The 13032-nt window shown below is 38.0% G+C and overlaps 1 protein-coding gene across 2 annotated transcripts in view; it reads left to right on the top strand.

Annotated features, from left to right (window-relative positions):
* The window catches only part of kcnh1b (potassium voltage-gated channel, subfamily H (eag-related), member 1b), a 40283-nt gene that overhangs the window by 13379 nt on the left and 13872 nt on the right, over positions 1–13032 (top strand). For both annotated transcript variants that reach the window (XM_065259488.2, XM_065259487.2), the window contains 2 exons: positions 9273–9472; positions 9641–9893. In XM_065259488.2, coding sequence (XP_065115560.1) covers positions 9273–9472; positions 9641–9893 — 453 coding nt within the window. The remainder of the gene's footprint in view (positions 1–9272; positions 9473–9640; positions 9894–13032) is intronic.

The raw sequence follows: 13032 nt of genomic DNA, 5'->3' as shown, positions 1-13032 counted from the left end.
ATCTTCTGTATGTGAATGTTGATTCATACCAAAATGCTTTTTTGCATAATTGTGTTTGACACATGAAAACATCTCGGGTTACGTATGTTACTGTTGTTTCCTGAGAAGGGAACGAGACGCTGCGTCTCCCTTGCCATACTTCCTGCGTCCCTGTAAACATGAGATAGACTGCAGAATGTTTATACCAGTAATGATCTAGATTATGTCAGACCAGACACAGGTCTATAAAACATTTCATAGATTAGACAGATTTGTTTGTGAAAAGCAACACATTTCTGTGCTATGGAAAATCCTTGAGATGCACCCACAGTTAAACTACAAATTGTTAAAAAAACATCTTTTTCATTTAAATTAAACAAATTAAGAAGAGTTTGGTTCCAAAACGCGATAAACAGCATTTTTTTTTTTTAAATAGTTAAAGGGACAATAAGTAGGATTTACCCCCATCTAGTGGTGAAATTGTATTTTGCATTCAAACGAACAGTGCTCTCTAGCGCCTCGCCTTTCCAAATGCGTGTTGCAACTACGGTAGCCGTTATGTACTCACTGATCTCCTTGTTCGTGTCCGCTGGTTCACGTGTTGTAAATGAAAACGCGTTTTGGAAACGCGTTGGTAGGCTAGTGCTTTTTGTCCCTCTCTGCTATTATAGATTATCAATACGGCGAAATGACATGGAAGCCTCCTTGGACTTACCCGTTCAATGTAAGTAAAGAGAAGAAAATCTAAGCTTACAAAGAAAAGTCAGATCACTGGCAGAGGTCATTTGACACCAACGTGGACATATTTATGAATAAAGACATTGATTTTGATGAATAAAACACTTAAAATCCTACTTACTGTCCCTTTAACGCCAAAATTAGTTTTGTATCAGGTCAGTATTAAAAAGTCAATATCCGCCGATATCCGCCGTGTTATTCTGTCATCTTTTCTCCCTTTTTTCCAAACCGCGACAAACGGCAGTCTTCTCTGCAGAATGCAATAAATCCACTCAACCAATCAGAGCGCACCATTCCACGCAAACAACAATGGCGGTGCTTTGAATACACACAGAATCCTAGTTTTCCTCATCTACTTTGTACTTCGGATCAACAAACAAAAACAAAATAATACTTTTGATGGCATTGATAAACCTGTGGTGGTTTTCTGTGGCGGGGAAGAAACATAAGCCATCAAAATCGAATAATTTACGCGAGAGGCACTCGGGCGAAGGAAAAATGCCGGCTGTTGCTTGTTCTCACACGACAGCTTCTGTCATGTAAACACATTGACCCCAGGGGATCTTATAAAAAACGTACCATTACTCGAAGTCAATGAAAATGGAGCAGGACCAAACCATTTTACAGCTGATCGCTGTCCAAAAAGTTTAGCGATGACATCCCGAAGATGATAGCAGCCATGACAGTGTTCTTAATATGACAAAGTAAGTGTTTTGATTAATGCCATTAATGTTTATTTTTTAATCATTGTATACCACTAGTCAACTAAATGAAAACAACATGGCAAAGATGAATGCACATTTATATATTGATTCAATAGATTTATAGCATTTTGAAAAAAAAAACTTGGATTTATGGCATTTTGTTGAAAAAAAGTATTTAGTTTTTATAATAAATCTTTGAAAACCAAATTATGGATTTTAATTTTTAATGTTATTATAACGTAAAGATGCTATGTGAAAGTTGTAACAGAAAATAATGGTTTTCATCTTGTCAATTTCTTGGTATAGAAAACACATTTTTACCCAAATTAGTCAAAATGGATTTATTGCATTTTGGAACCAAACTCTTTATATATTTCTTAGATCCGGTATCCAGCACATTCATCTTCTTTTGCAATTTCATTTCTCATGCCGTCTTTAAAGCCTAAAAGGATAGTTCACCCAAAAATCTAAATTCTGTTATCACCCACCCTCCATGTTGTTCCAAACCTGTATGAGTTTCTTTATTCTGCTGAACACAAAAGAAGATATTTGTTAAATGATAAATGGTATAAGCACACAGCTGACGGTACCCACTGACTTCCATAGTATTTGTTTTTCCTACTATGTTACTGTGTAATTACCGTCATTTATCAAAATATCTTCTTTTGTGTTCGACAGAATAAAGAAACTCAAACAGGTTTACAACAATGTGGGTGAGTAAACAGAATGTATTTGTGTGTTTTATCTGCCAGTATGTGTTTGTTGTGAGGATATGGCTGTTGGAACAGGAGGTGATGGTGATGCTGATGTGGAGAGTCATGAGGTGGAACACAACAGGCACAGATGCAGACACACACAGAGAGAGAGAGAGAAAGAGAGAGCTTGCGTATGCCCTTCTTCTGTCTATAAATTAAGGCCAGTGTATTTCTTGTGACAATATTCATGAATAGAGGCCTGCAGAGACTACAAAAATCTTTATCCTAATTCTGTTGCACCCTGTGCTGGTTTTACAGGAGAGTTTAGGTTTAATTTGATACTATAGTGGAGTGCAATCGCCAGATTGATATTCTGTGAAATTTGCATACTGTTCAAAGTTTAGATAACACATGGGGCCCTATTTTAACGATCTGAAACGCAAGTGTGAAGCGCAAAACGCAAGTGACTTTGTGGGCGGATCTTGGGCGCTGTTGCTATTTTCCCGGCGGGAGAAATAACTCTTGCGCCAGGCGCAAATCAATAAGGGGTTGGTCTGCACTAGGTTCATTATTCATAGGTGTGGTCTGGGCGTAACGTCAAATAAACCAATCAGAACGCTATCCAACATTCCCTTTAAACGCAAGGGCGCAAGTTCCATGGCGGGTTGCTATTATTATGACGGATTTACCAGGCGCACGCCAGGAGCGGTTCACAGCCGAGGAGACCCACGTTCTTGTAAGAGCAGTCAAAGACAGAGAAGTTGTTTTGTATGGGGATGGGAGAAACCCGCCCAAATCAGCGTCGGTTAAACAGGCGTGAGAGGAAATAGCCACAATTGTCTCATCTGCTGGCATCCCCATCGTTGCGGCAAGCGCTACAATGATGTCAGCAGACGGGGGAATCCCAAGCTTGCCAGCATAAATCGGGCACGCCATGTAACGGGAGGTGGATCTGCCTCTACACAGATCTGCGTCCACCCTCACCGCTGAAAGTGTTTGGGGGCTTTGAAATCGGACCCAAGAAACGCAAGCCTGGTCCAGCCCTAAAGAACACTTACAAATCAAGTTCATATACATTAAGGTTTCTTATGAAAACATTTTAATTATTATTTACATAAAATAAACGTAATACAGCCACACAACAAACTTATGAAAATATTTTAATTTTTTAACGCAGCCACACAATAAATAAAAACTATCACCACGATGCTCAACACAATGATTTCCCTTATCTCATGTGTTAATATTTTTTATTGTAACAATTTATGATTTGCAAAAATAACTGTTGCGTCTGTGTAGATTAGATAAGCAAATTGTGTGCGCGTTGTGCACGCTTTACATTATGGTCAAGCATGCACCCCTAAAATAGCATAATGAACCACGCGCAACCCGCCACTGACTTTAGACTAGTTTTTTTTTTGGTCAGTGGCGCAATTGTTTTTTGAAACTGCAAAATAGCATCAGGGATGGTTTGCGCCGCAACACGCCTCCTATTTTGCGCTGAACCGTCCAGGGAGCGCAAGTTCATTCCCTAGTTTGCCGACGTGCGTCTGTGGAGGGAAAACCCCGCTGTGCGCCGGTGCAAAATACGAATGATACATGCGTCACTGACAAAGTCAATTGCGCTGGGTGCAAGATAGGGCCCTTGGAATTAATATATAAACTATGATATTACTTTATTTGTATTTATTTGTTGGTGTCTAGTTGATATTGGCTGTATCCATTCATTTTTATTGAATTGTTTATTGAAAAATCATAGCATCAGCATGTGGCTTTGATTATTTGTGTGTCCTAACAGTTTATCTCTTGTGAATCATTAAGGGTTGTGCTGATAGACGATAGGCAAGCAAATGGCTGGTAGCGGGCCTTCATGACGACAGTTGGCATATTTGCTCATTATAGTTTAAAATTATTATTATTATTATTATCATCATCGTTTCAAATTAGCATCAGCATTGCATGTTTTTCCTCGCATAAGAGGGTTTGTGGGCTTTACTTTGCTTGAGAGAGCTTCGTTCTCACACCTGAACTTGTAATACGCACGGCTCTGACATTTCTTTGGACTGGAGAGGTTGTTAGGTGCACAGGGATTTAACACCAGCTAGTGTGTTGTACGGGCACGCAGGAAATTTCAGAGCACCTGAGCTTTAATGACGCGCTCGGATTAATGGCATCAGTTTAAAGAAGGTTACGGTCCTTTTCCAGGCTTGGGACCCCTTAATGGATAGAGAGGAGGAGCAGGGACCCCCACTATATGTATCAAATTAGGACTGTATTTATTATTATTTATAATACATACATACATTGTTATTACACTTGCACATATATCTATAAATAGTTTCTTGTGTCCGTGGCATGCCTTTCTTTTTTGTTTTATTCTATGTATTGTAAAATGAAAACGATCCTCGTTTATACTGGCATTTTAAAAAGAATCTTCATCCACACTATACACGACCATAAACGCATGAAACCTGACAAATCACGTAACTGGGCATGCGCATAAAAGTGTAAATTAACTTATTACTCTAATAATAGCTTACCTTTGTGGATTTATGCAGCCTAGGAGTGTGCGATATTGACAAAAAGTCATACCTGGATCCTTTGCTGGCAACTACAACAGACACTATTTTTGAACCTATAAAAAGTGTTTGGAAAAGTCTTATATTGTCCTAGCTCCCCCCACAACATATTAATATGATTAATAGGTTAATGTTGATGTAATAAACCAAACAGAAAGGTCTTTATGATTTAAAAAGGAAGCGTTCAAGTGAACAGTACTAAACAGTAGCGAACTTGAAGCAAAAATACATTTCAGCAAATGCAAACTTCAATCAAACATAATAAGAGGTGCAAGTATAGCTTTAGCCTACAGAAATGCTTATTGTGTTAATTTTTTAAAGTGTGCGAAGTCCGTGCACGTCCTCCGCTAGCAACACAGAAATAGCAAAAAGCGAAAGCGGCTAAACTAACATTAAATATTTTATGACGTTAATTTTATTGTTTTTATTAATTTATATTCACAAAACTTATCAACAGAACATCGATTAAAATTAAGAGACAAATTATATGAAATGAAATTCATTTTAAAGTGACAAACAAAACTTAAATTAAACTCGAAAATAATGTCTGCCTCATTACAATTCTCTCTTCATATTGGCCTTTACAACGCCCTATATGGCGTTTAAAATTACAGTTTATCTTTTGTAATAAGCTAAATAAAAAAAAAAAAAAAACATAAACAACATTACAACAATATTCAAACCCAACAATACTCAAACATAAATATAAAACAGACATTATCTATAAGGATACATGTTAAAACAATCTGATAGCGTTTATAATAGCTGGTTGGTAGATGTTTACTATTTTTAGCAAAACCTCCGTTGCAAACCTCCATTTACCGGAATAAAAATAATTTTTACTTTGAAAATGATGCGCTGTCACCTTTACATCAGCTGTTCATTTACATAAGACTCCGTCTACGTTCATTTACACTGCAGCGCAACGTCTGAGTTCTCAAACTAAAACAGGGTTTGCAGCGTTTGCGAACGAATCCATTTATGAGGGTCGAAAACGGTGGCGTAGTGTAAATGAAAGGCTTAACATGGCAAAAGTAATGCGTTTTAAAAGGTAAACGCATTAATGTAAACATAGCCTTAGAATCACTTTCTTTTACATTTTACTTAACCCCAACTCCAGGTGAGAATAGTTTTAAAAGCGGAAGAAAAACATGTGGAAACCAATACATAAGTGACAATGATTTAAAAATGAGAAAACAGCACATGAAATGACACGAAAAGTCGTGCCATGGACACGAGAAACTATTTATAGAAATCCGTGGGAGTGTCACGATGGGAGTGTCACAAAAAAGACAGTCGTGCTCAAGGCACAGAAAAAAGCCGGACACAAATAAATAAGTTTTGCGTGACTAACAAGACTTTCCGGGAGATCATGTTGAAATTTTAACATAATAAATAAATTATCTATATGATATTTTAAGCCAAAACTTCACATTTACTCTGGGGAGATCAAAGATTTATTTTACATCTTAAAAAAGTCTTGTGACCTGGCACCTTTAATGCCTTTCTGTTTGCACATAATTAAATAATTGCTGATTAATTCTATTCTGAATTTAAAAACAATAAAATGAAAACTTTAAATAAGTTCTCTACTATTATCTATTTATGTGCCAATAGCTCGTGGATTTAATTATTTCTGTTTTTCTTATTTTGAAACAACTCAAGACTATTTACTTTAATTATATTTCTACATCTAGCTGGTGCAACATGTAAATTAATATTTTAAGATTTTGCTCTTTAAGTTATTTAACTCTTATTTCAGCCTTCAGCAGCCGTGGTTTTGTCTCATGACTGCTTTGTGACAAAAATAAAAACACGTGATGAAACAGCCAATGGGTGTTTTTATAGACATACTACACAGGAGGTCTTATTCTATCAGTCCTTATAAATGACACGCATTACTGCAGTAGTTAATACATCATAAGTTTAAAGGGACACTTTTTTTGAAAAATGCTCATTTTCCAGCTCCCCTAGAGTTAAACATTTGATTTTTACCGTTTTGGAATCCATTCAGCTGATCTATGTGTCTGGCGCTACCACTTTTAGCATAGCTTAGCATAATCCATTGAATCGGATTAGACCATTAGCATCATGCTAAAAAATAACCAAAGAGTTTCGATATTTTTCCTTGACCCTTCTGTAGTTACATCGTGTAGGAAAATATAGAAACTGTTTGGTTATTTTTTAGCGCGATGCTAATGGTCTAATCAGATTCAATGGATTGTGCTAAGCTATGCTAAAAGTGGTAACGCCAGAACCGGAGATCAGCTGAATGGATTCCAAAATGATAAAATTCAAATATAATGGAGTGTCCCTTTAATGTTAACATTGATTCACTGTTTCACTGACACAATACCTACAGTATAACATTGTGCACTGGAGCTAGGATTGTATCGTATCTTCTGTTGATGTTAATGGATTGGTTAAAATGTGCTGACTGGGAAAGCCTGAGGTGTAACTGGTCCACTTCAGCTTGGTTGTAATTCATGGAGAGCGAGAGAGAGAGAGAGAGAGAGAGAGAGAGCGAGAGAGAGAGAGAGCGAGAGAGAGAGAGAGCGAGAGAGAGAGAGAGAGAGAGCGAGAGCGAGCGAGAGAGAGAGAGAGAGAGAGAGAGAGAGAGAGAGAGAGAGAGAGAGAGAGAGAGAGAGAGAGAGAGAGAGAGCGAGAGAGAGAGAGAGCGAGAGAGAGAGAGAGAGAGAGAGAGAGAGAGAGAGAGAGAGAGAGAGAGAGAGAGAGAGAGAGAGAGAGAGAGAGAGAGAGAGAGAGAGAGAGAGAGAGAGAGAGAGAGAGAGAGAGAGCGGTGTCTCAGAAAATTGCTTTTGGCTGCAGTGATGCTGTGCAGAATTACTAATCTCACATCCATTAACATTGTAGAGGTGAAGCCCAGACAATAACATTACATTACATTTACTTACGAGCATTTATTGTGGCCAAATTATGTGCTGACAAAAAAGAATTAACGAAGAAGTATCTGATTTTATTACTGATTAGTTTACGGTAAGGTAATCTCAATTGAAATTAGTTTAAGTTTTTACTCTAGTGAGGGAATTTTACACGCACATGCAACTTTAACTGGCTGTGGTTGAGCATTTAAGCTTAAATACTTCAATCAATAAGAGTCTATTTGAGACACTAATGGACCCGCAGAAGACATCAGCAGCTTTAGTGGCCTGAGGTTTTGAGCTCATTGTTATAAGGTCAGATGTTCAGATGGCTGCAGAATAAATGCTGTGTGTCATTCAGACAGATAATACTATCTTTTGTCTATTTCAAACTTAAATTGATCATTTGAAACTCTCATAATACGCATCAGCTTCATTTAAGGGATAGTTCACCTAAAACTTAAGACTGGAATCTCTAATGAGACTGTGTTACTTTCAGATTGCATCATGTAGCTTATACACTCACCTAAAGGATTATTAGGAACGCCATACTAATACTGTGTTTGACCCTCTTTCGCCTTCAGAACTGACTTAATTCTACATGGCATTGATTCAACAAGGTGCTGAAAGCATTCTTTTGAAATGTTGGCCCATATTGATAGGATAGCATCTTGCAGTTGATGGAGATTTGTGGGATGCACATCCAGGGCACGAAGCTCCCATTCCACCTCATCCCAAAGATGCTCTATTGGGTTGAGATCTGGATGACTGTGGGGGCCATTTAAGTACAGTGAACTCATTGTCATGTTCAAGACACCAATTTGAAATGATTTGAGCTGTGTGACATGGTGCATTATCCTGCTGGAAGTAGCCATCAGAGGATGAGTACATGGTGGTCATAAAGGGATGGACATGGTCAGAAACAATGCTCAGGTAGACCGTGGAATTTAAATGCCAAGAAAACATCCCCCACACCATTACACCACCACCTTGCACAATGGTAACAAGGCATGATGGATCCATGTTCTCATTCTGTTTACGCCAAATTCTGACTCTACCATCTGAATGTCTCAACAGAAATTGAGACCAGGCAACATTTTTCCAGTATTCATTTGTCCAATTTTGGTGAGCACGTACAAATTGTAGCCTCTTTTTCCTACTTGTATTGAAGATGAGTGGTACCCGGTGAGGTCTTCTGCTGTTGTAGCCCATCCGCCTCAAGGTTGTGCGTGTTGTGGCTTCATAAATGCTTTGTTGCATACCTCGGTTGTAACGAGTGGTTATTTCAATCAAAGTTGCTCTTCTATCAGCTTGAATCAGTCGGCCCATTCTCCTCTGACCTCTAGCATCAACAAGGCATTTTCACCCACAGGACTGCCGCATACTGTATGTTTTTCCCTTTTCACACCATTCTTTGTAAACCCTAGAAATGGTTGTGTGTGAAAATCCCAGTAACTGAGCAGATTGTGAAATACCCAGACCGGCCCGTCTGGCACCAACAACCATGCCACGCTCAAATTGCTTAAATTACCTTTCTTTCCCATTCTGACATTCAGTTTGGAGTTCAGGAGATTGTCTTGACCAGGACCACACCCTTAAATGCATTGAAGCAACTGCCATGTGATTGGTGCACTTTCTGATTAATACAGCTTTTTTGCAGAGTTTGGGTAACACAGTGTCCCCTTTTATTTTTAGCTCTCCTTTACGCTACCATTTTTGGTAACGTAACCACCATCTTCCAGCAAATGTATGCCAACACCAACCGCTACCATGAGATGTTAAATAGTGTGAGAGATTTCCTGAAGCTCTACCAGGTTCCTAAGGGTCTCAGTGAGAGGGTGATGGACTACATCGTCTCCACGTGGTCCATGTCCAGGGGGATTGACACAGATAAGGTACCTGGCACAGATCAGTTTTTATTTTAATGGTGAATTGTTTTCTTTGCTATAACATTCTTAGCAATTGTGAATATAAAAATCTTAGCTTAGAAATCCTCCAGTTTTAGTTTGATTAATAAACGATAACTCATGAAAATCACAGTATTTTGTTGTTTTCTTCTGCAGGTGTTGCAAATTTGCCCAAAGGACATGCGAGCAGATATCTGTGTCCACCTCAACAGGAAGGTGTTCAAAGAGCATCCAGCTTTCCGATTGGCCAGCGATGGGTGTCTGCGAGCTCTTGCTATGGAGTTTCAGACCATTCACTGCGCTCCGGGTGACCTGATCTATCATGCTGGAGAAAGTGTGGACAGCCTTTGTTTTGTGGTTTCTGGATCTTTAGAGGTCATTCAAGATGATGAAGTTGTTGCTATTTTGGGTAATGCTACTTTTGTACACGTTAACACACTCAATTTGATAAATTCAAGTTCAGGTGTTGGTGGGCTTTTCATGTATAGCTTTGCGTTACATTTATAATTGATCAGAAGGAAATTGAGTCGCAATTGGTACATAATCCAGACAATCTGTCTGATGAAAGAGCGGTGAAGGGAAAGACACTGTGTATTAGAAACTTGATGTATGGACTGAAGAAAATACAGCTCTTTACTTTAGTATAACCACAGAGGTATGGGGTTTATGGAACATAGTGATATGTTTTAAAACAATGATAGTAAAAATGGCTGTCTAAAGGGTGTCAGGTTTACACTTCCATTAATGATTACTGATGGATTCAAAACACTTGGGTCCTATTTGAACGATCTAAGCGCATAGTCTAAAGTGCACGCCACAAGTGCACTTAGGGCCGAATCCACATTTGGGGGAAAATGGTCGACGCGCCCAGTGCATTGTCTTAAAGGGTTTTTTGTATTTTCTTAATGAGTAATAGGTGTGTTTTGGGCATAACCTGCAATAAACCAAAGAGAGTCTCATCTCCCATTCCCTTTAACTTCTTCCCCGCCATTGACGAGTTATATCCCTGCCAATGATGCTTCGCTGAGTTTTTACCGGGTGTGCCTCATAAGCCTTGAAAAGTGAAGCCTCTGACTCTTTGATCGCCCCCTGGTGGCTGGCTGCAGTCATAAACCCCGCCCTCTCCATTCAAACGAATGGGACTCTGCTCTAAATAAAAAAATTATTTACACTTCCAATAAAAGTTTCTGAAAGATGGTTTTGGTCCTTTCAAGTAGTTTTTATCACGCTGGTATATGTTCAAGTTTTCATTATTGTGGTAAGTTACATTTTAGCATGTAATTTGATGCAATAGAAACGGGACGTGACGTTATGATTGGCGTGGTTGAATTGGTCGCGCGGGTGTTTGGGCGGAAGTTTGATACCGCGGCTCCGCCTCTGGCTCCACGGACGATTCCTTCTGCGCATGCCTTGGCTCCAAACTGACGTTTTTACGTAACATGGCGGCGACCGTGGTCGGACATTTTTGGCTTCAATTCATTACAATGGTGGGAGGCGACGTCGCGTCGTCCATCTTTTTTTACAGTCTATGGTTTTTACGGTAATCTATAATTCCGCTACTATCCACTAGGTGGTGCTCTTACCCAATTTATAAAAACTGAAGCATCAACTTATTCAAAAACTCTGGGGATGTTTTGATCATCGTTCTGAATCTGATCTCGTAAACAAATGCAATTATTTCAGATTTTTGCTCAAAAATTTTTATTTTTGAAGAAACTTACCCATGTTTGAGAGGTCATAAAAGAGAACAATGAAGATTTGATTTCTTGTTATTTTTGTTTAGTTGTTTGTTTGTTTGAAAGCAGAGGGTCTGTTCTTTCATTTGATATATTTGTATGTTTATATATTTATAGAAAATAACTTTCTGGGAGGCATTTTGTGAAACTTTTGTGAAAATCACAAACGACATGGCAACTTTCTAAAAAACACGCTAGTGCCATGGCGGATTCCCTATTTACATGGCAGAGTTCTCTTTAACTCATTCCCCGCCAGCCTTTTTGAAAAGTTTCCCACTAGCATTTTTTGTGATTTTCACAAAAGTTTCATAAAATGCCTTTCAGGAAAAAATTATTTTAAAAATATATAAACAAACAAATAAATATCAAATGAAAGAACAGACTTTGGACTGTATATATTTTTTCCTCTGCTTTTAAATTCATAAATATACGAAACCCATAATGGAGCAAAAAATTAAATAAAGTTTAGTTTCGTGTGCGCACATGAAACTATCGCATGCGCACATGAAACTACCGCGTTTAGTTTCGCGTGCTCACGTGAAACTTTTGCGTGCGTGCACACTTTTGCTTTCAATGCACGTGCAATAGATTCACGTGCGCGCGCGAAACTAAACTTAAAAAAATAATTTCTGCACATGAAGGTTTCGCGTTAGCACATGAAACTAAACTTTAGATTTTTTACTCCAATGTCACCTTAGGGGCTTGGTATTAATATGGGTAATTATCATTTTTTGTAGCCGAAAGCTGAAATAATTGCATTTTTGTGAAATAATTTTGTTTGAGATAAGACTCAGAACGATTATCAAAACATTCACAGAGTTTAAAATTAGTAAACAATTTTTTTGCTTAGTTTTTTTATAAATTGGTTAAGTCCGCCATCTAGTGGATAGTTGCAGGTATTACAGATTAAAATTAAAACCTGATGACTGTAATCTCAATAAAGTATTTTTAGTATGTGCGTGTTGTCGTACCGTTTATAGTCCCGTTTTACTAACGCGTCAATAAATACCAACAAAATATAGCACCCTTGACTTTACACCAGGTTCAAGTTGGTTAACTCATTCCCCGCCAGCCTTTTATTTTTAAGTTGCCAGACAGCATTTATGTGATTTTCACAAAATGCGTTCCAGGAAAATGTTCTTCTAAAAAGATATAAACATACAAATATATCAAATGAAAGAACAGATCCTCTTTCAAACAAACAAAACAGGAAAAACCCATTTCCTATCTTTATTTTGTTCTCTGCTTATGAACTCTTAAATATGGGTATTTTTCTTCAAAAATACAAAATGTTGAGCTTTTTATGAAGAATTTTGTTCCAGATCAGATTCAGAATGATTATCAAAACATAAACGTAGTGTAAAATGAATAAATAATGTTTTTCTTCTGTTTTTTTATAAATTGGATAAGAGCACATCTAGTGGATAATTGCGGTATTGCAGATTAACATAAAAACTCAAACACTTTTTTTTCAGGGAATTGTTTTCTCTTAATTGACGAGATAGCATTTTACAGGACGTGAAACTAGCAAAAAAATTATACAGTATAAATAGTTTTAGGGTTTTACTCCATGGTTGCTAAAGTAAGGTGACGTTTTTGTTTGGGTACTTTAGGTTCTAGGTGGCTGTTAGGTGGTTGCTTTCTGGCCTTCTTTTCAAAAGTGCCAACCCACTGTGTCACATAATATTCTTGATATGGTTCAGGTCCCTCCTTCAATGTACTGTAAAGGTTCACTTTTTATGCAAGGGTCACTGGATTTTTGTAACCGTGCGTGCTTTGTATGCAAGCTTTGAATGAAGTATGAAGGCCAGG

The sequence above is a fragment of the Paramisgurnus dabryanus genome, chromosome 24 (genome assembly GCF_030506205.2).
Source record: "Paramisgurnus dabryanus chromosome 24, PD_genome_1.1, whole genome shotgun sequence".
In the NCBI taxonomy this organism is placed as follows: Eukaryota; Metazoa; Chordata; class Actinopteri; order Cypriniformes; family Cobitidae; genus Paramisgurnus; species Paramisgurnus dabryanus.
The sequence above is the reverse complement of the archived record's forward strand: the minus strand, read 5'-3'. Positions and strand labels throughout refer to the sequence as shown.